Here is a 23218-nt window from a genome sequence, read left to right on the forward strand (position 1 = left end):
GTATAAGTAATAATAAAAAGAGAGCTGACATTGAATACATTCAAAGATACTATGAGAAAAAGGCAGATTAAAAAAGAAAAAAATCAAATAACAGATGAAGAGCTCTTACAAGAAAAAGTTGACATAATACAGATAATTATGACTGAACATTTGCCATGACTTTTAAAGACTTAAAGCAAGATCATAAAGTAAAAATGCAATAGTCAAGGAAGAGACGATAAAATGTGAAAGTTATAGAATGCTGTAAATCTTTCCTCCCTTCCAATAGAGTTATTACCCATCTGTTACTGTTAAAAATAAAATTACATATAGAAAAATGACAGAAATAGATAACAGGTAAAGAAGACCCAGCATATGCCTAAGTAGAATCCCTGAAGAAAAACTTTAAAATCATGTTGGGGGAGGGGGACTGATGTTAAATATAAAGATGCAAATTAATGTAAAAATATAAATTAAAAACTGCTAAATTATCAAAAGATGTTTATATATATTAAATGATTAAAATATTAAAGATTAAAAGCCCATATTGTATGACAGAGGTATAGAATCAAAATGACCATCACTGAGACATGGCCTAGTGAAATTACTGGGCTTCAAAATGAAGAAATAATTATCTGGGCTGCCTACTCATATAAGTGGTGGAAGAGGTGGCATGGCAATCAAGAGGCCCTCAAACTTCTCAAGAGCAGCATTCAAAAGCAAAAGACAGTGGAACACTACTTATAAGATCTTGTGGAGAATCTTATATGTAAATCATGGATTCTATATCTAGCCAAAAGTTTATTCAAGGACAGAGGAAATAGATATATAGTTGAGAATATACTATATTCTCAGGGATTATTACCATAAGATGTTTTTGAGAAAATCAGTACTACAGGACAAATTTCGGCCAACATGCAGAGGACTAGAAGCACAAAGGCACAAATGGTCATATAATATACTTAACCATAGAATTAAAACTAAAACAACTGTACAAATGAACAAATTTGTATGATGTACAAATTATGTAACTAACAAAAAATGGAAAAATATGGGGAAAGAAGGTCTACGGAAGAAGTATGCTGGAATTTTCAGTTACAATAGCCAATCAAAGGATGAAATGTAAACTTGATAAAAAGAAATAAAACAAAATGTAATAATGCAAAAGAAACACCAAGGAAAAGTAAATAAATGACTAAAATTAGATGGTGGAGAAGAAATAGAGGACTACAGAGACACTGAAGAAATGCCCTGCTTTCATTATTTCTCGTTATGAAGAATAATAGATCTGGGATTCTTTTTAAAATAGAGGACTGAGGGTACTATAAAAGGTTATAGTTGTAAAGGTAATTTATAGAAGGAAATAATGTAAACCTTCTTAAATGTCAGAAGAACCACCCATACACAACTACAAAGAAGAAAGACACAGATTATTGAACAATCCTTTAAAAATTTTAAAACATGGAAAATGCAATAAAAACCATAAGACAGAAACAATCTCAAGTATATTTGTAATATGAATAAATGTAAATGAACAAAAACTTAACTATTGTTTTAAAAAATAAGATTTTCAGGTTGTATCACATAGCAAAATCCAATTCTAGGCTCTATACAAGAGATACTAAAACTAAGTGTTTGGAAAGGTTAAAAATGAAAGACACAGTTAGATTCAAGCCAAACAGCATTAAACTAGACAAAAGCATATACTTCATAAAGTTAAAATGCACAATTCACAAAAAGCAAATTAAAAGAGTAGTGCTTTGGTAACTAATTAGAGTTTATTTAGAGTGACCCTCTATTCCAGCTTACCATGGATAGTTTATGTCTGTTGTCCTGGCTTAAGTATTTATTGAACATTCTTTCATACCTAAAGTATATAGGTTTACATGTTAAATAATATGGTCATTTTAGGCACATTCCAGGAATGCAAGGATGGTTCTATATCAGAAAACATATTCACATAAATTCCTATCAAGTTTTAGCATTTTGCCATCAGCTTCATAACACTGCATGTCATGCTGTATTATATCCTTTGTATTGTATCGTATCATATAGGTCTCTGCTTTTTAGCATTCACTTTCTTTGGCTCACTGTATCACAGCTGTGATATATGTTCCTTTTACAGGGTCCCCTAAAAGGCTTTCTGGAAGATTTAGGCAGACTGCAAAAGAAGTTCTACGCCAAAAATGAACGGTTACTTTGTCCTATCAGGACCTACCTGGTTACAGCTAGGAGTGCAGCCAGTTCAGGCGCCCGTGTGCTGAAGACCCTTCGACGCTGGGGTCTAGAGATAGACGAAGCTCTTTTCCTTGCTGGAGCCCCCAAAAGTCCCATCTTGGTGAAGATCCGGCCCCACATCTTCTTTGATGACCACATGTTCCACATTGAAGGGGCACAGAGGTTAGGTTCCATCGCAGCTCATGGCTTTAATAAAAAATTCAGTAGTTAGGGGCAGGGAGGAGAAATAAAGTGGTGATAGTCTGGTGTTACAGAAGCCACTTCTTTTGGCTCTCTAGGATAATTAGATAGGTATTTCAGAAAATTGGACCTTAAAACTTTGCTTCTTTGGAAAGGTTTTCTCCTGATTTTTTGGAAAACCTTTTGAACCCTCAAGTTACCATCAAACTACTTCTCTTTGAACTGCCAATACTGTTGAATGCCATTACACCTATCTCTGTGTAAGTCATAATGATGACTCTTTAGGATAAGTTTAGAACTTGAATATTTGCATGCTTAAGGCACTGTTTTAGAAGCTTACTTAGTTTTATAAAGCACTGCTCATTTTTGGATGTTTGTAGATAACAATGAATTGTTACCCATCAGCATTGTAGAATAGTGTCTTCAAAGGCAGAAGGAGTATGGTTAAGCACACTCTTGAAAACTGGAGCTTTGTATTCTGTGACTGCTATGGCTAGCTTTGTAACCAAAGCAAAATGAGAATTTCACTCTACCTGCATGAGTATAACAATTTTGATACTGCTCATTTAGAAATAAATCATCTGGTTGTTCCTCCAGGGTACTTTCTAAGATAAGCCTTAAACAGAAACCCCTAAGAAAGGTTCTCTGAAAATTATTTGGTGGGTTAAATGCCTCTGGTCCACAGAGTTTCATATTTGAAGTCTCCGGCTTTGGGCCTGGCAGGCTGGCACATCCATATTTGTATGGAAAAAAAAAAAAAAAGACCCTACGCTACCACTTCAAAAAGTGACATGAAGTGTAGTATCCTGGCCCTTCATTGTCATTCTCTCATGATTTTTGTTTTGTTTTCAACAAAAATTGGTTGGTCATTAAATATATCATATGTTAGGCACAGTGACCTGGTTATTTTCACATGTTACTTCATTTTCTTATCAAATTAAATGTTTGTGACATAGTATTATTATTACCTTCCTTTTTATCAATGAGGAGCCTAAGATTCAAAAAGATTAGGTAGCTTGTTTAAGGATATGGAGCTAATAAGTGTTAAGACTAATTAGATTCAAATTCAAATCTTACTTCAAAAGTTATAATGAGGTCTCTTTCCTCCCTTCCAAATAGAGTTATTAATTTCATGGCCTTTGGACCCATCTGGTACAGATTAATCGTTTCATTAAGTTCCATGCATAAACTACACAGCAGTTACACTGCAGGTCTAAGGATTCCTCCCTCCTCTTTTCCTCCTACCCTCTCCTGCTCTCTCTACCTCCACCTTCATCTCTACTCCACCTGTACATATGTATTCCACCCCTGGCTCTAGATGAGAGAAGACCACAGCTGAAACACATCTTCTGATGCTCCCTAATTTTATGTAAACCAGTCCAAAATATATCAGCTATGACATGTGACACTGAGTACCTACTATTTTGTAGGTGTCCTCCCATGCAAAGACCACAAGAGGTACGCAGACACAATCCTATCCTCTAGGAAACTTGAAACCTTAACAATCTGGTCAAGGAAGTCAAATGTGCAAACTCAAACAGCCAATACTAGAAGGCTGTTTGTCTTCAGTGCCAGTGAGGGTCACACATGACCCTGAGGGTCACACATGAAGGGAGCAGAGATCTTTATAGGCTGGAAGTGGTCAGGAAAGAAAGACTTGAGGTAGCCTGTGATTTTGATGGATGGGCAAGATGTGGATGGGTAGAAAGGACAATAAAGTGGAAACATATGCTGGGGGATCAATGAGTTTGAGTAGCAGCTTCAAATTGGGGATAGGGTGGTGTAGGACCACCTCTCATGATTCCTGTTCCTGGTGCCTTGTATAATCCCCAGTAAGAGTGCTCTTTCCCACCTCTGAGCTCCATTCTCATTACTCATAAGAAACCTCCTGGAATCCATCCCTTTTTCTTTGTATTCTGACTATTAGTTGCATGTTACATCCTTCCCAAATGTAAGGGAGTGGAAGATGGATTATCACAATTATTGGGGAGTTTGTCTCAAACTACACAAGCTGTGGTTCTTTTTCCTTGTCTGGAGAACCTGCAATGGGTGGAGGGTGGGAAGTGGGAGATCACAGCTCCAGAAAGTAAGCACCCTGAGAGCAGAAATGGTGTCCCATTTCTCTGTGGCTCTAACAAGGAACAGGCAGGGCCAGGCACATATTGGATGGAGAGGCAGACGAACGAATGAGTCTTTAAAAGTAGCTTGGTCTACAGCTATGAAGTTTGTAGCTTGAAGAAGGGTCCCTGTGACACTAACCCTGATATTAATGAGGCATTTTACAGTGAGCCAAGCACTTTGCCTTCCATCGTTGTGTGTAATAGTCCTATGGAGAGGGCAGGGAGGCATTTGTAAATGGCCTGCTCAGAAGCCTATATTTACAATAAGTCCAAGCTTTTCCCACTGTACCTCTGCCAGTGTCAAGATCATTTGAAGATGGCTTTCTTTTTTTTAATAGGGACCAATGACATAATGTCTTGTTCAGTGGTTCTCAAAGTGTGGTTCCCAGATCTGCAGCAGCAGCAGCACCTGGGAACTTGTTAGAAGTGCAAATTATCAGGCCCCATCCTGTACCTATTGAATTAGAAACCCTAATACTGGGGCCCTGGTTTTTTGTTTTCGTTTTGTTTCATTCCCCCACCCTGAACCCCCACCCCAAGTCCTCCAGGTGAGTCTGATGTGCATTTAAGTTTGAGAACTACTCGACCATTCTATTTCCAACTGATTCATGTTGCTTAATTCTTTGTCTCATCTATGAAAAACAATCCTACCTCAGACTTCAGCTTGTCAGGGCCCATTCCTCAGAAGGTGAATTGAACTGAATTTACAAGTCCCAGGAGCCCTCAAAGGAAAACACACGAAATGCCCTGAGGAGTGGCATTTGTAACAGGGCCTGTACAGAGATCTGTGATTCAAAGTACTCATCAGACATTCCCATGGGGAAGTCCGCCACTACTCTGGGATTTCAATACGTATGAAACCCAGCACCCTGAACACTGTGCTGGTTGCCCAGCCTCCATCATTAGGCTGGGAGGAGCTTCCACGGAGGGCGCCGGACCCAGGGCGCTGAACTCTCACAACCAATCAGGCGCCCCCCAGAGGGAAACTACAAGTCCCAGCATGCCCCACGCGCGCCGTCAGGGGCCGACCCGCCGCGCTCCAGCGTTCTCCGCGTACAGGTGGTCTCTTGGGTTCCGGCAAGGCGGTGGCTCCGGAACTCCCGTGGAGGGGCCGGTGGGCCCTCGGGCCTGACGATGGCAGTGGCCACTGCGGCGGCAGTACTGGCCGCTCTGGGCGGGGCGCTGTGGCTGGCGGCCCGCCGGTTCGTGGGGCCCAGGGTCCAGCGGCTGCGCAGAGGCGGGGACCCCGGCCTCATGCACGGGAAGACTGTGCTGATCACCGGGGCGAACAGCGGCCTGGGCCGCGCCACGGCCGCCGAGCTACTGCGCCTGGGAGCGCGGGTGATCATGGGCTGCCGGGACCGCGCGCGCGCCGAGGAGGCGGCGGGTCAGCTCCGCCGCGAGCTCCGCCAGGCCGCGGAGTGCGGCCCAGAGCCCGGCGTCAGCGGGGTGGGCGAGCTCATAGTCCGGGAGCTGGACCTCGCCTCGCTGCGCTCGGTGCGCGCCTTCTGCCAGGAAATGCTCCAGGTGTGGGCCTCGGGGGGCCGGGCTGGTGGGGAGGGCCTGGGCACGGTGTGGGAGGGGACTGCGGGCTGGGGCTGAGCCGCGAGGGACCGCCCTGGGGTTCAGGGTGTCACCTTGGGAACCGCTGAGGCTGAGAGGAGTCCAAAAAGCCACTTTGAGGCGGCCGGGAAGCTGCAGGGTTGAGAGGGAAAGAGAAACTAACTGGGAGGGCTGCCTTCTGTCCTCCAAGGATGTCGAAAAAGAAATGGGCCCAAGAGAAAAATAAATAAACCAGTTTCTGAACGTTTCATTTCGTTACGTGAGGACCGCCCCGGAGTAGATCCATGGCCTCTGAATTGTTTTTCCTGTGTCAGAAGTGAATTTGCACCAAGCTGTGTCTTCGGAACCCCTGAGCACTGGGGGAAGTTGCCAGCTAAGGACCTCATATCAGTCCTTTAAAAAAAGTTCTCCTTCCCCCGGCCTCTGCCCCTTTTCTGCTGGGGTAAGGAGCTCGCTGCCACCAGTAAACTCAGCACCCTCCTTAACGGGACTGTGGCCTGATTTCCAAGTAGAATACATTTTGGAACCCAGTGGTCATGCTCCATACAGAGACAGGAATAAAAATAATACCCAGCATTATTGAAGATCTGTATGCCAGGAGCTGTGCCAAGCATTTCAGATTTTCCTTTTTGTTTTAAATGAAAATGAAGTGTCCTTGCCTATAACTGTCATTGAAGCTACACAGTAACTAACCCTGTGGAGTAGGCATTATTATCATCCCTATTTTACAACGCGAGGAAACTGAGGCATAGGAAGGCTAAGAAACTTGCTTGTGGTCTGTCTCCAGAACACTTGCTTTTAACCTTTGTTCTTTCCTCCTGCTGCCTGGCAGTGAGGTGTGAGGATTTCTTTGTGCAAATGGTAAGTAATTCCACATAAGTGGATGTTCTCCGTTGAGATTGAGGTAGAAGAGTTTCTTGCAGGGATAACTGGCATTCAGAGGGCATTTGTTCAGAAGAGTGAAATTTAAAATTAGCTGGGACAAGAAAGGTGCCTATATGACGTGGAGTCTCTTGAGTCTAGAGAAGAGGTTCCCAAATTTTCTCAGTAATTTTTTCATGATGCCCTTAAGCCAGAAATATTTCCCAGTTCATTTATTTAGAAAGTTTATTTTGCCAAGGTTAAGGATGCACCCGTGGCAGAACCTCAGGCGGTCCTGAGGACATGTGCCCAAGGTGGTCGGGGCACAGCTTGGTTTTATACATTTTAGGGAGACATGAGACATCAATCACATGTGTAAGGTATACATTGGTTCTCCTGGAAAAGTGGGACAACTCGAAGTGGGGGCTTCCAGGTCATAGGTAGATGGGAGACAAAAGGTTGCATTCTTTTGGGTCTTTGATTAGCCTTTTACTGAATACAATTTACATGTGCAGGAGGGATAGAGGAATAATCACTTATGTCTTAGACTGGCTCAGTGAGTCTGCATTTTCACATAAACAATACGGCAGAGTCAGCAATCAGATAAGCATTTATCTCAGGTGAGCAGAAGGATGACTTTAGAGTTCTGTCTTTTGTTTGGCACTTGTGAAGATGAGCTATCAATTTATGAATACATTGCCAGGGTGAAATTCAACAGAAGTGTTTTAGGGTAAAGATCTTGAGGCCCATGTGGGCAAATTATGAGGGTGATATGTAGCTTCTTTTTCTTTGTAGCTATCTTATTTAGGAATAAAATGGGAGGCAGGTTTGTCTGAGGCAGTTCCCAGCTTGACTTTAACCTTTGACTTAGTGATTTTGGGTTCTGAGATTTATTTTCCTTTGACACAACCTAATAAGTAGTTATGTCCTAACAACTTAGTAGCTATTTGAGAAGATAACATAATTGAAAGAAAAAAATAATATGTTTATTTTGTTCTTAAACAGCCATAACTACTAATGGGAAATGTATCTCTGTTGGTCATTACACCAGTGTCTGAAACCTTGGAATCAGATTGGACACTTCCACCCTCATTTCCTGTTCTAGGTAGATTTTTAGCATTGTTCTTGTTTTTTATTACAGCAACTGCTAACAGCTGCTTAAAAGTCAGCTCCACAAAGAAATAATGTCATTGAAAGGAATATAGCACAATGTAATGTTCAAGCTGTGAACCACCTGGAGCTAGTAGTTTTGAGGTGTTGAGCAAATATCACTGTTTCCCTCGAAAATTTAAAATATTCCACAACACCCTGAGAGTTTGCTGCAATGCTGTAGGCCACAGTTCGGGAGCTGTTGCAGAACTAGAGAGTTGGTTTTTTGTTTATTGCTAGTATTTAATTATGTGTAACACAGGTTAAGAAATAATACTCATCAGTGAGATTTTGGAAGCATTAAAGATGGATCTTTCTGTTCCTCTTTAAAATATAGATGGGGCTGGGTTTGCTTCTTTGGCACTTGAGGCAGAACTAATTAAAAAGTGAGGACACAAAGAGATAATTAAGTTGTCCTTGCTTCTAAGTAAGTATTTCTGTTCCTGCCTGGCTCTGAAGTTAAGTGACTATAATTAGAAGGAAAAAAAAATGGAAATGTAGATTTCCCACAGGTTGGTATTCTTGGTATTTATTTCATTTATCTCGTAGAATTTAAAAAAATAGTAAATGATAAAATTTTAAAATAACACAAGCCCAGCAAAGAATGCTGGCTAACAAATGATTAATTCAGGAAAATCTTCCAAAGGATTAGTGAAAAAGAATACTCCTTTCTTTCCCCCATGAGTGAACTCTTGCCTTCTTTTTGAAGTTGACTATTGGAAAACCCAAAGATGCTTAGACAGGGCAGAATGAGAAATAGTTAATCCTCTGACAGGTGGGCTTCGATAACAGTTGTGAAATGTAACACATTTTTCTTTTCACTTATAGTTGGCAGAAGGGCCAGTGAAATTTGAAATTTGACCTCATATTAATCATGGGTCATCACAGTGTCTTTACACTTGGAACATGTTGTGCATTTCTTTGTCCATCAAAAGAAACATAGAACAACCGAGAAAAGGCTAGAGAAGACCATCTTACATGATTTAAGGAATAAAAAGACTTCCCTATGAGAACAGTCTAAATTTTAGGACTTTAATTTGGAAAGATACAGAAGCATAAGTTCAAAGTATAAAATGTTGACTGTACAGATCTCCTAGAGTCCCCTTTACGCTGGATATTTTTATATTACCTGTTTATTTTTTTCTTAATCTTTGATTACTTTATGAATCTCGATTTATTCATGATGTTCTCTCCAGTGTTAAGTTTGCATTTCTGACCTTTTCTATTGCTTGTTTCACTTTTAAGGAAATGACTTGAAGTTGTTCCACCCCCATGGTGCCATTTACCCTGAGAGAACTACAGAATAAAGCAACCATAAGTTTGCCCTTGGTGTTGATAACCAGTAGCTCTGGGAATAAACTATGCTTACCTGTTTTCTACAGCATATGGTCTGTCTAGCTTTCATTGCCTCTCTAGCTGTTTTGAAAATCCCAATTAGAAAGCCATGCCAGCTTACTAATTAAGAAAATAGGCCTTGGTGTCAAAGACTTCATCTTCAGAGCTGATCTTATTTTGCTACTTAGGAGTTCTGATACTGGGCAAGTCACCTAGCCTGTGAGCTTCATTTGCTTATACAGTTGTTGGAATTAGATGTGGTGACATGCGAAAAGCACAAAGCCTGGCTCCTATCAAGCTTCTGCATCTATTTTTTTTTCTATTTTTCTCTCAATTATTGGAAGCTCATAGAAGCATTTTGTAGAATTTTAGTAGTTTGCAAGTATTTTTAAACATTTTATCATAGGTACACTTATAATTTTGATATGATCTCAGTATTAACCTGATAACTCCCAAATTGATATTTTCCTAGTTCAACTGAAATTAAAGGGAGAAATATGGGATTATAGGAGTGCCTTGTCCTCAAATTGACTGTATTTCTGTTTTGAGAAAGATCTTGGTACTCATCACATAGTCAACTTTCTAATGCAATGTTAAAGTTTATATATTTGTAAATGTTATTGTTATAAAAGCATAAAACCAGAAATTAAGTCTTAGATTTAGTTTCTACATCTTTTATTGGAAGATGACTGTAGATAAATATCTTTCTGTATATCATTTTAATAAATGAGAAAAAAGAGCTGTTGAATGAAAGATCATGAACATCAGTATTTATCTGAGGAACATCCTGCGGAGGAATCCCTTTCCCCATTTATTAAACACAAAATTGCCAGTGTTTCAAGTAGTTCTCTGATCGATAGACCAACAACTGAAATTAAATGCTTTTAGTCTCAAGTGCCCATTTTTATTAAAATGTAATTATCATGAACAGAAAAAGCAATACAAGGCGTGTGTTCTTAATAATTCTGCCATTCTCTTTTTGACATTTAAAGGAAGAGCCTAGGCTGGATGTCTTGATCAATAACGCAGGGATCTTCCAGTGCCCTTACATGAAGACTGAAGATGGGTTTGAGATGCAGTTCGGAGTGAACCATCTGGGGCACTTTCTACTCACCAATCTTCTCCTTGGACTCCTCAAAAGTTCAGCTCCCAGCAGGATTGTGGTAGTTTCTTCCAAACTTTATAAATACGGAGACATCAACTTTGATGACTTGAACAGTGAACAAAGCTATAATAAAAGCTTTTGTTATAGCCGGAGCAAACTGGCTAACATTCTTTTTACCAGGGAACTAGCCCGCCGCTTAGAAGGCACAAATGTCACCGTCAATGTGTTGCATCCTGGTATTGTACGGACAAATCTGGGGAGGCACATACACATTCCACTGTTGGTCAAACCACTCTTCAATTTGGTGTCATGGGCTTTTTTCAAAACTCCAGTAGAAGGTGCCCAGACTTCCATTTATTTGGCCTCTTCACCTGAGGTAGAAGGAGTGTCAGGAAGATACTTTGGGGATTGTAAAGAGGAAGAACTGTTGCCCAAAGCTATGGATGAATCTGTTGCAAGAAAACTCTGGGATATCAGTGAAGTGATGGTTGGCCTGCTAAAATAGGAACAAGGAGTAAAAGAGCTGTTTATAAAACTGCATATCAGTTATATCTGTGATCAGGAATGGTGTGGATTGAGAACTTGTTACTTGAAGAAAAAGAATTTTGATATTGGAATAGCACTGCTAAGAGGTACATGTGGGTATTTTGGAGTTACTGAAAAATTATTTTTGGGATAAGAGAATTTCAGCAAAGATGTTTTAAATATATATAGTAAGTATAAAGAATAATAAGTGCAATGAAAAATACAATTATATTGTAAAATTATAACTGGGCAAGCGTGGATGACATATTAATATTTGTCAGAATTAAGTGACTCAAAGTGCTATCGAGAGGTTTTTCAAGTATCTTTGAGTTTCATGGCCAAAGTGTTAACTAGTTTTACTACAATGTTTGGTGTTTGTGTGGAAATTATCTGCCTGGTGTGTGCACACAAGTCTTACTTGGAATAAATTTACTGGTACAAATTCTTAACTGTGCATTTCTTTGGAGGCTTCACTGAATACAGTCCTTTATCATGTCACCATTAGCCTATGCTGATCTTGGTCTGCCCAGTCTCTTCTTGCCACGTATCTTGTACACTGCTCTGAGAGATAATATTCCTAAAACCCAAATCTATCACATTCCTGCTTAAAAAACAGTGGGTTTTGAGCCTTAAAAAAAAAAAAATTTGGCAGAATTCTTTCTTCAAAAGAGGTGTTTCACTGAAACGTAGAAGCTGGAGGGGTAAAGCAGGTTATCGCAGTGCTGCCAAGGTGGAGTCCCCCACAGCAATTCCTAAAGGGATTTCATAGAATATAGTGGTTTATAAACCACTTTTATTTAGACTAAAGATTAAACTGTTGAAGATAGAGTTGAGGCTCCATGAGACAGCACCATGCTTACCCTATACTCTCATACTCAGCACTGTTCAGTAGAACTTTGCAGTGAGGAAAGGAATACTCTGTGTTGTCTGATGTGATGGACTCTAGAAACATGGGATTATTAAGTACTTCAAATTCAACTGAGAACTGAATTTCTAATTATATGTAATGTTAATTTAAATAGGCACATGTCTAGCAACTGGTATCTTGGACAGTACATCTCTGGTCATCCCATCAGATAATCCAGTCCTGATTTTAGAACAGTCACCTACTCACTTGCTTTGGGCCTTTCTTTATATTGTTCTTTCAGTCTGGAATGCCATCTCCTTTTTCCTTGGAAATACGACTTACCCTTCAGGTTCCTTTCAAATGTGTTCCTTTCTCCAACCCCCGTAGGCAGAGACAATTCTCTCTTCCTACTTTTTTTTTCCTCCTTGATCTTGGTACTTTTACTAGGAGTTTAGTGCACTAATTATTCATTCACAGGTTCAGTCAGATAATCAGAATAGAAATTCTCTAAGGAAAGGAGATTTATTTTATTATTAGCTTTCCTCCATCAAGAATCAAGTAATAAAATATTTTAAATCAAGTATAGTGCCCAGCACACAGTAAAAAATCAGTAAATAATGGTATGCATAAGAATAATTGAGCCCAAATAGGAATATTGCAGGCATCTGTGTTACAACATCAAAAGTATCTACTTAATTTTAATTATTATTTTAATTTTATTATTTAAGGAAATGTTATTTCTTAAATAATAATAATTTTAATAATTATTTCACTATCTCATATCGGAAAAAGGAATTATAACACTAAAGTATAGACAGTTAGACTGAATTTAATGACTATTTAGCCCAGGGATAATTCTTGGTTATTATTTTTAAGACCACTTATAATATCAGCTTATGAGTATCGGTTATTTTCAAGAATGGCAGGATCTTGGCATATCATGCAGAAGGTCTGTTTTCTGTTAGAGCATTGCCTTGTGAATTGGAGAAACAGTGTATCATCACAGGTGTGTCTCTGCAGGTGTAGTGGATATAGCTGCATCATATTCTTTGAAACATTGTATTTTTAAAAAGTAATCCTACAAAGAGACCTGCTGAACTTATTAGAACTATAGGCAGGAAATACACCAGAATGCAACTTGGAAAAATGGAAGCTAATAAATCTGTCCTACACCTCGACTTCATTAAAAGGGAGCCCCTTTTTTTCATTTAATACCATCTTTTCTGGCTGCATTTTGATACTTGATGCTTTTCAGGGGATTTGGACCTTTTGTAAGAGTTGAGCCTTTCAGAGTTCTTTTGTTTGTGGCACCATAATAAAATAGGATATATTAACTTATCATGATGGAGAGCTAGAAACTTACCTGGAAACACCAACTATTAAGGTAAAATGAGCTGCCATTTGGAAGATGTCCTTCGCACCACTGTGTTTGATGGAATTGAGGACTAAGAGCTCCAAAATGATGAGGTAGATTTTGAAGAAGTCCTTAACTTCCCCTCCTTCTTTCTCCCTTTTGCTGACTCACTTTAATCCATTTTACTGGGCAAAGAAATAAGTAAAAGGCAGTCCTGTTATTTTGGTATTGTTCTCACCCTCAGCAATATATTAGAGGGGAAACTGTAATGTGCCAGATCATGGAAGAAATGAGTTGAAAGCCCATTTTCCATGCTGGTTCTCAGCTTCATTTTTTTTGAAAAATTGACTCCTGTTTCAAGCAGCTTATTCTGAGAAGGGTTGAGGTTGCTGGACTTCTGTTTCAACTTTGCTCAGAGTAACTATTTTATATAGTGGAGTTCTAAGTAGGATTTAATTGGACAAGGGGCTTCACAGCTTAAACACACCACCACATTGGGTTTGACTAACAGCTCTACTGTGTAATGCTTCCTGTAACCTTGGCAAGTTACTTAACCTTTCCGAGCTATTATTATTTTTGGCTCTATATTGAAATATAAGTGTCTACTTTAAAGGATTACTCAGTGAATGAAAGAGACAGACTAGGTAAAATGTTTAGCAAAGTGTCTGGCACATACAGGCACACATCCATTTCTCCTTCCACAATGCACATAATCATTACTATCCATTAGCAGTCATAGTAATTAGCAATGCTAATGGTTAGGCAAGTACATATCATGGAAACAAAACTCTAAACCAAGGGGCAGCAAACTTCATCTAAAAGGCCAGATTTCTTTTTATAATCTTTTAAAAATGTAAAGACCATTTGTAGCCAGCACATACCATACTATTGTACTTAAATGACTGGTACAGTCTTCCAGGCCCAATGTACTCACTTACTTGTTTACCTTTAAGACACCTTGTTTGAGAGTAGTTGTCGTATATGCTGTGACTCCTATTACTCCATAAGGCTGCTGTTGTTTTTTCATATTATTTCTAATGTTGTGGCCAACTATTTGCTTGCAGACCAGGAAGCCTAAAGGGTATATTTTAAAAGTCTGTCTCCAGCTATAGATTCTGGTGTGAGGAAGAGCAGTTATCTGCCTTCAACTCCCTCCCTCTGACAAACTTGCTGGGCCTGGCCAGAGATCTGAGGGACTCTGTATTTGAATATTTAATTGATTCCAAATGTCCTATGGAACACTGAAGAGAGAACATGTTACTAATCACCCTTCAGGAGCTTGGCCCCCACAAACAGCTTCAGATGTTCCACAAGCCTTCTCTGGGCGATGGGGAGTTAAATTAGTTACAGGTTAACATGGAGAAAGGTAGTTTATTCCTAGAGGAAACTAAGACGGAATGCTTAGTTTTATGCAGACAGTAAGGAAAAGCTTTTGCTAAGCCAGATGTGTAATCAAAGTGCAGTGGAAGCACTTTTAAGCAACTACCATCTAAGAGATTTGCTGTAATAACTGATTCTCCATTCTTTTTTTCTAAAAAAAAAAACAAAACAAAACAAAACAAAACTAATGCACATAGCATGTGAAACTCTAGGCTGATAGGCTGTCTTCTAGCACACAACAGCCCTTCTGCTTCCTCTTGTTCTATTATATACTTAAGAGTGAGTTGTGTACCATTTGTTATTCACTTAGCAAATATTTATTGAGTACCTATTAGGTAACCAGGCATTATTCTAGTCCTGGGCATGCAGGAGGCAACAAAGAAAACCCAACCCAATTTGTGCATGCATATGTCAACTGTGCTGGTTAATAATCACATTACAAATTATTAATCATACTGCAAGTCAATGAAATGTGAGTACAAAGAATTTATATGAAAAGTAGAAAAGTAGTTTTGTAAAAACTAAATGAAAGCAAGTCACTAAAAATTTACTGTTGACTAAAGTTTCAAAGCAACTATCAAATACTAAAAATAAATACAAAATTATAAAAGGAGTCTGTAGTTAGTGCTTTGCAAGTAACTTTAAACTTTGAGTCCATTTTAAGGGCAAAAAAGCTAGAAATCCGACTCTACTATATAAGTGAATACAGGAATACCACAGAGATACTTCTGATTTTGTTCCAGATCACCACAATAAAGCAAATATTAAAGTGAGTTACACAAACTTTTTTGTTTCTCCATGCGTGTAAAAGTTATGTTTATACTATACTGTTGTCTATTCGGTGTATAAGACCATTATGTCTAAAAAACAATGTACATACCTTAATTTAAAAATACTTTTTTTGCTCAAAAACCTCTAACAATTATCTGAGCCTTCAGTGAGTCATTATCTTTTTTCTGGTGGAGGGTCTCACCTCGATGGCTGCTGACTTCAGGGTGGTGGTTGCTGAAGGCTGGGTTGGCTGGAGCAATGTCTGAAAATACAACAACAATGCAGGTTGCCAAATTGATAAGACTGTTCCTTCCATGAAATATTTATCTGTAGCATGTGGTGGTATTTACCCACACAATAGAACTTCCTTCAAAATTGAAGTCAATCCTATCAAACCCTATTGCTGCCTTCTCAACTAAGTTTATGTAATATTCCAAATCCTTTGCTTTCATTTCAGAAATATTCACAACCTCTTCACCAGGAGTAGAGTCCATCTCCAGAAACCCACTTTCTTTGTTCATCCCTAAGAAACAATTCCTTATCTCTTTAAGTTTTATCATGAGATTGCAGCAGTTCACTCACATCTTTAGGCTCCACTTCCAATTCTCTTGTGATTTTTACCTCATCTGTGTTTACTTCCTCCAAAGAAGGTTTGAACCCTCAAAGTCATCCATGAGGGTTGGACTCAGATTTTTTCAAATTTCTATTAATGTTGATATTTTGACCTTCTCCTTTGAATTATGAATGTTCTTAATGGCATCTAGAATGGTTAATACTTTCACAGAAGATTGTCAATTTATTTTGCCCAGATCCATCGGATCTGGCAGCTTTAGCCCTAGGAAATGTTATTTCTTAAATAATAAGACTTTAAAGTCAAAATTACTCCTTAATCCATGGGCTGCAGACTAGACGTTATCAGCAGACATGAAAACATTAATCGTTTTAAACATCTCCATCAGAGTTCTTGGGTGACTATGTGCATTGTCAATGAGCAGTAATATTTTGAAAGGCATCTTTTCTAAGCAATAGGTCTTAACAGTGGACTTAAAATTTCAGTAAACCATGCTGTAAACAGATGTGCTGTCATCCAGACCTTGTTGTTCCCCTTATAGCACACAGGCAGAGTAGATTAAACATAATTCTTACAGGCCCTAGAATTTTTAGTATGGTAAATGTGCATTGACTTCAACTTAAAGTCACCAGCTGCATTAGCCCCAAACAAGAGAGTCAGACTGTCCTTTGAAGCTTTGTTTCCATGCATTGACTTCTCTCTAGTTATAAAAGCCTCAGATCGCATCGTCTTCCAATGGAAAGCTATTTTGTCTGCATTAAAAATCCATTGCTTAGTGTATTCGTCCATTTTCATGCTGCTGATAAAGACGTACCCAAGGCTGGGCAATTTATAAAGAAAAAGAAGTTTAATGGACTCACAGTTCCATGTGGCTGGGGAGGCCTAACAGTCATAGCAGAAGGTGAAAGGCACATCTTACATGGCTGCAGGGAAGAGAGAAAATGAGAGACAAGCAAAAGAGGTTTCCCCTTATAAACCCACCAGATCTCTTGAGACTTATTCACTACCATGAGAACAGCACAGGAAAGACCCATCCACATGATTCAATTACCTCCCACGGGTCCCTCCCACAACACATGGGAATTGTGGAAGCTACAATTCAAGATGAGATTTGAGTGGGGCACAGTCAAACCATATCACTTAGTGTGGCCACCTTCATCAATGTTCTTAGCTAGCTCTTCTGGATAACTTGCTGTAGCTTCTGCATTAGCACTTGCTGCTTCACCTTGCACTTTAATGTTGCAGAGATGGCTTCTTTCCCTAAACCTCATGAACCAACCTCTGCTAGCTTCAAACTTTTCTTCTGCAGCTTTCTCACCTCTCTCAACCCAGATAGAGTTGAGTTAGGGCCTTGCTCTGAATTAGGTTTTGGCTTTAGGGAATGTTGTGGCTGGTTTGATCTTAGAAGATCACTTTAGACAGCCCACTAAAACTTTCTCCATATCAGCAATATGAGGCTGTTTCACTTGCTTATCATTCATGTGTTTCCTGGAATTGCATGTTTAATTTCTTTCAAGAACTTTTCTTTGTGTTCATAACTTGGCCAACTGTTTGGCAGGAGAGGCCTCGCTTTTGGCCTTTCTTGGCTTTCAACATGCCTTCCTCACTAAGCTTAATAGTTCCTAGTTTTTGATTTAAATTGAGAGATGTGAGACTCTTTCTTTCACTTGAACGCTTAGTAGCCATTGTAGGATTATTAATTGACTTAATTTCAATATTGTTGTGTCTCAGGGAATAGGGAGGCCCAAGGAGAGGGAAAGAGATGTGGGAATGACTGGAGCAGTCAGAACACACACAACATTTATCAATTACATATGCCATCTTATATGGGTGGCGCTTCTAGTGCCCCAGAACAATTACTATGATAACATCAAAGATTACTGATTACAAATCACTATTACAGATAAAATAATAAAGTTTGAAATACATTTTTTTTTGAGACGGAGTCTTGCTCTGTCGCCCAGGCTGGAGTGCAGTGGCACTATCTCAGCTCACTGCAAGCTCTGCCTCCTGGGCTCACGCCATTCTCCTGCCTCAGCCTCACGAGTAGCTGGAACTACAGGCGCCCACCACGACGCCTGGCTAATTTTTTATATTTTTAGTAGAGACGGGGTTTCACCGTGTTAGCCAGGATGGTCTTGATCTCCTGATCTCATGATCCACCCACCTCAGCCTCCCAAAGTGCTGGGATTACAGGCGTGAGCCACTGCACCCAGCCATAAAGTTTGAAATATTGCTAAGCATTACCAAAATAGGACAGAGACATGAAGTGCGCACAAACCATTGAAAAAATGTCACCAATGGATTTGCTCCATGCAGGGATGCTAGAAACCTTCAGTTTGTTAAAAAAAAAAAAAAATACAGTACCTGCAAAGCACAGTCAAGTGAAGCATGATAAAACAAGGTATTCTTGAACAATGTAAGAAAATGAAATTCCAAGTGAGTCCATGCTCAAAAAGGAAAACAACGAAGATACCAGTTGAACTCGTAGCCTTATATTAGAAGACAGACAAAGAAATGAACATGTTATATGTTTTAAGTTCAAACATTTTGTGGTACATATAATTCATCTTTTTTATTTTCTGCTTTAATCAACTTTTTAAATGTAACCAACCAATTCAAAATAAGAATGCTTCTATTGTACAGCAGAGGTATCACTTCATATCAGAAGAGTTTTCGTTTGGAGGGATTGACAATAAATGTGTTCTGTGTAGTGAAGCATGTTTTTCCAAGGAGTTCTAATCTAAATTTGGGAATAGTTTTATTTTTTAAAATGCACCAGTATATTGAATTGATAACTTGATATATTTGGTCCTAAAGTGTTTTTGTAGCCAGTTCTTAAAATTTCGTTTCATCATCAGATTTGTTTCTCTCTCTCTCATTTTAAAATCTCCTGTTAATTGTGATAAATATGTTTCTGAATGTTTATAATAAAGTTATTTTTCGTATGTCATTTTATATTTGGAAGTTGCCATGTTACATATGAACTATTCCAGGCTGGTTTGTCCTAAGTTGGGGGTTTTAGAGTCTATTAAAAACAAAAAAGTTTCTACCTTCCTTTATAATGTTGAACTTAAGCACCTGTACCTTCCTCTTTTTTTCTTTTTGGTATAACCCACAGATGTAGATAGTTCTCCAGCTTTTGACAAAATGAAATTGGTTCTAAATCTTCCTAATAGCCCCCATTTTTGCTACTATGAGAGTAGTAAGGTGAATAAATAGTAGAATTTTAAGTTGTAAACAGATTCAAAACATTTTATCTGTGCAGGCATACATATATGTTGGCATTTTAGTTACATCTTGAAGTTATCCACATGGTTTGAGGAAATGTTGAGCACAGAAAAATATATAATTATTATTAGTTTGTGAAAAAAGCAGAGCGAGTTTCTGCCACCAACCCATGAAAGCACAGGAAATGGCTTTGTGTAGTAGGTGTTTGAGTCTAGGCATTCTGTTGACAGAAGTGGGTTCTACCCAGGGGTTTTGTGTTAATGTAATCAAACACTTCAGAGCTGCAGCCTAGCAAGATCAAGTCCACCCACCTCAGAGTTTATCTTTAGCTCATCTGGAAGAGTTTATTTTAAACATTGAACATTGTTTGCTGCTGTTGAAATGAAAGTGAGAGAGTTACAAGCTTTCTTCCACTGCCATCTGGCAGGTTTACTGATGGATCGGGTTCTTTAATCCATGTAACCCTGTGTGTGGGAGCTATTGTCTTTGTGTTGATCATGCAGCTGGCTTGGCTGAACTTTAAAAAGCTTACATAAAGCTATCAAAAGCCATCCTATAGATAAATGAAGTTGAGGATGTTGCAAAAGTCACTGAGGCCTTTTTGGAGAAGGCTTGGATATATATTTTTCATTCTTCACTGAACACACATTTTGCATGTTCTCTTTATGAACTGGAAAAGAGGAAGATAACTGTATTTGGATATTTTGAAAGAAATAACTGAAGCTACCAAAAAAAGTGATTATTCTTAATTAAGAAAAGTATTGTAGCATAGGAGAAAGGAAAGAAACAGCAGATTAGGGCGTCCATATTTCATTAAAGTAAATGTGGGATGTAAAAAGTCACATGCGTGTGCTCTTTTCTCGGTGGAGGTTTGTCTGGCTTTTTCTTCAGCCTACATATGGCATAGGGATGTTCAACGATACACTTATTACATACTTAATAATTAGCTATAGCATCCTTAGGTATAGTACTACACAGAATCTCATGTAGTATGCTACTAAGTATAATAATTTACAACCAACTCCAGGGCACAGTTTCAACCATATTCTCAAATGCATACATACATCTGCATTAAGAGACTGCATGCAAAGAGTAGACTATGTGTAAGATAGGGTATCTTGCAAAAATTTTTATATTACATTTGTAGGAACATAAGAAGACAAATGGAACATGAAATATCTTGGATATGGTCAACTGGTATTCAGTTTTCTTTCCTACCTACATCTAGAGTGCCCTTTTTTATCTTGCATGAGTTGGACAATTTAAAAACAAAAACAAACTACACTGCCTACATCAAGAATGAAAACCAGTTTCCAGCAAACATATACCCATGAAATTAGATGTTGAGGGGACAACTGAGCAGGCCTTTTTACCTATAGTTTTTGGCTATTTTCTGCTGGCAAGAAAGGCCATAGAAACAGAGTCAATTTTGTTTCGTTTTGTTTTCTTTGATAACAAGAGGCAATTGGGGCAGACTCTACAATGATTCCATGTCGACTCACCTCCTGATGGGTGTTGAGAGGAGGTTGCAGTCATGATGGTATCTTGATTCCAGTTCGCTGATGTTTAGATCCTAGTATGACACACATGATGCCATGTGTTTTAACTTGTATTTCCATTGGCAGTCTTTAGGTCTTACAAGTTCCTGAAGGTGCAGATTTGGGCAGAAGTAGTACCTTCCCCTCGCAGGTCAGTTCTTGTGTATTCTTGGAGTCATTTCTATTTCTAGAACCTATGCCATTCTTCCAGGCCTTTCCATTATTTTATACATACCTACTTTAATGTTTTCTGTTCCTCCTTAAAATATCTGGGATGGATTCTGTTTCATATAACAAATATAATCTACCAGGATTGCTGACCAGAAAGGAAAAACATAAGTTGGTAATTAAAATCACTTTGCAAATGACCAAGCCATGGCATATATAGAAGGCACAAAGAAATTCAGTATTACTACTTGAAGGGCTGGGGGTGGGTTGGGGGAAGAGAGGCAATCAGTATGACATTTCTTTAATCACAATTGTACAATGTTGAAGCCTTAGCTTAGTAGCCTCAGATATTTGAATTTGTCAAAATATCTGTCAATAATGAGAAACCAACAAAAGAACAGGAAACTTTTCTTTGGGTAGCAAAATGTATCCCAATAAAGAAAATCCATTTGGGAAGCCAACTTATACTCAGAATCTTAATTAGTTCTTCTAGAATCAGAGCACAGGAAGTGACTTCTGAGACTGAATGTTTAGTGGCATTAGCAGTAATATCTGCATTAGGCCCATCCTTAAGCAGGAGATTTATGCTCTGGATGTGTCTCTTTAAGTGGGCCTTGTAATTATGTGTTCTGTTTTGCTGACTTTACTGCATCTGAGTGACATTTTTTTTTTAAAATATGTGTTTATCATTTAAATGTTTCTAGTCTAGCTGAGGAAACATTTTGTCTCTGCTGTATGACAGAGAAGTAGAAGGGGCCAAGTGAACCAGCCGCATTCAAAGACACAGGTAAGGTAGAGGAAGATATTATTCTTCCTCTTCCAGTTGGAGACACTGACAGTTGAGAAAAATCTATATCAGGATATAGATATTCCTATATGAGAAATATGAGACTTCATTTCCTAATATGAGATTTCTGGTGAATAGATTAATTTATCACAGCTGTTTTCCATTTAGGAAAAATGTAATAAATACGAGGCTTCCTTCAGCAGCCAATGTGATTAGGACTGTAGAATGACTCGTGATGGATAATCCTGCATAAGTATTTTGGGTAGTGTGAATGGATTAGAAAGACATTCATGACCAAATCCTTGGTTACCTTAGGAATATTTATTCCTATGTTTATGCTGCAAATCAAGTCAGAGAAGTAGAGATAGGAAGGGACTCAAAGGTTAGTTGTGAGTGGCCAAGCACTAAACTGTGAGTACACTGAAAGCAGGAATCTGTTTGAACCTTTTCTGCATCCTGCTAACATCTGGAATGGGGCTATATCAATCACTCACAAAATATTAGGTTGACAAATTAATTAGTTAATTAATGACCTGAAAGCTCAGGTGTCTACCACATTACTGATGGTCAGGGTAGATGGGGCTGATTTGGCTGTCCTGGTAGATGGTCTCTCACTATACCCTAGGAAATCAGTTCCATCTTTATTGAAGAAAAGAGAGCTCTTCTGGCTTGTGAAGCCAATGCTGGATTCTTCTTTAACACTCGTATTTAACAGTCAAAACAGTAAGCATGAAAATGCCGTTAATTAAGTGTGGCATTATTTTTGACAATGATAGTCAATGGTAATTGGGAATTAGTATAAGGAAAACTAGAATGTCTACAAAGAAAGCATACAGACAATCATAATCATCATCATCATCATCCTGCCACAAATTCCCCTGGAAATTTCTGTATAGTTCAGTCAAATTATTGACTCCATCTTCTAGTTCTTTCTGCAGATGCCTGTGTATTTTAGTAAGCAGCCTGTCTTCAGTTGACAGATGTGACTTGCTAAAGCCAACACAATTAATTTTGCCATATTTAGTATTAATTTACTCCAGCTGTTAATTAATTTTCAAATAAGTTTACACGTAGGAAAAAAACTAAAGAAGACTTATTTTCTTTTTAAAATAGTGCCACATTCTTGCAAATCCCTAAGACCATGGCTCATCAGTTAATAGAATAAAATAGGACATGTGATTAAACTCATTAGGGAAAATTCTTTCCAGAATAAAAACTACTATTTATTTGCGATAGTTTACATATATTATCTCTAATTCTTGTAACAACATTGTAAACTATTCTTATTCCTAATTTATAGATAAGGAAACAAGGCTTCAGAAAACTCAAGTGACTCATCTGAAGCCACGATTTGGACCAAAATCTTTAGGGTTTAGAACCTTTGGCTTTTTTACTCAACCAGCAGATCCTTCTTTTAGTGAACTAAAATGATGTACTTAGAAAAAGTTAAAATTTCCTCTGAAATCAAAACAATCATAGATATTTAACTCTCGTATATGGTTATTATTCAAAATTT

General features: G+C 38.4%; 2 protein-coding genes and 2 long non-coding RNA genes across 7 annotated transcripts in view; 2 read left to right on the top strand and 2 right to left on the bottom strand.

The window, feature by feature from the left end:
* The window catches only part of NT5C1B (5'-nucleotidase, cytosolic IB), a 28016-nt gene extending 23792 nt beyond the window's left edge, over window positions 1-4224 (top strand). For all 4 annotated transcript variants that reach the window (XM_008952344.4, XM_008952348.4, XM_008952346.4 and 1 more), the window contains one exon: window positions 2105-4224. In XM_008952344.4, the coding sequence (XP_008950592.3) occupies window positions 2105-2428 (324 nt within the window). In that variant the 3' untranslated portion in view covers window positions 2429-4224. The remainder of the gene's footprint in view (window positions 1-2104) is intronic.
* Window positions 1-6039, bottom strand: part of LOC117979087 (uncharacterized) — a 132090-nt gene extending 126051 nt beyond the window's left edge. Inside the window, exons 1-2 of the long non-coding RNA XR_004669729.3 lie at window positions 5169-6039; window positions 2198-2403 (exon numbers count right to left, since the gene is read on the bottom strand). This is a non-coding gene — a long non-coding RNA (uncharacterized LOC117979087). The remainder of the gene's footprint in view (window positions 1-2197; window positions 2404-5168) is intronic.
* Window positions 5540-11497, top strand: RDH14 (retinol dehydrogenase 14). Its single transcript, XM_008952349.3, has 2 exons — window positions 5540-6044; window positions 10418-11497. The coding sequence occupies exons 1-2, from the start codon at window positions 5652-5654 to the stop codon at window positions 11033-11035; spliced, it is 1011 nt and encodes a 336-aa protein (XP_008950597.3). The 5' UTR covers window positions 5540-5651; the 3' UTR covers window positions 11036-11497.
* A 39-nt stretch (window positions 11498-11536) lies between these two features.
* LOC117979086 (uncharacterized) lies at window positions 11537-22922 on the bottom strand. The gene is made up of 3 exons (XR_010109220.1): window positions 16839-22922; window positions 15517-15669; window positions 11537-13441 (listed from the first exon to the last, which is right to left on the bottom strand). It is a non-coding gene; the product is annotated as an uncharacterized LOC117979086 (long non-coding RNA).
* Between the last annotated feature and the right edge of the window lie 296 nt (window positions 22923-23218).

Source organism: Pan paniscus, chromosome 12, assembly GCF_029289425.2.
Source record: "Pan paniscus chromosome 12, NHGRI_mPanPan1-v2.0_pri, whole genome shotgun sequence".
In the NCBI taxonomy this organism is placed as follows: domain Eukaryota; kingdom Metazoa; phylum Chordata; class Mammalia; order Primates; family Hominidae; genus Pan; species Pan paniscus.

Excerpts from the sequence above, each read along its gene's own strand:
- RDH14 (XM_008952349.3), top strand. The coding sequence starts at position 5,652 with ATGGCAGTGGCCACTGCGGCGGCAGTACTGGCCGCTCTGGGCGGGGCG. Across the intron at positions 6,045-10,417 it reads TCTGCCAGGAAATGCTCCAG|GAAGAGCCTAGGCTGGATGT; the intron begins GTGTGGGCCTCG and ends TGACATTTAAAG.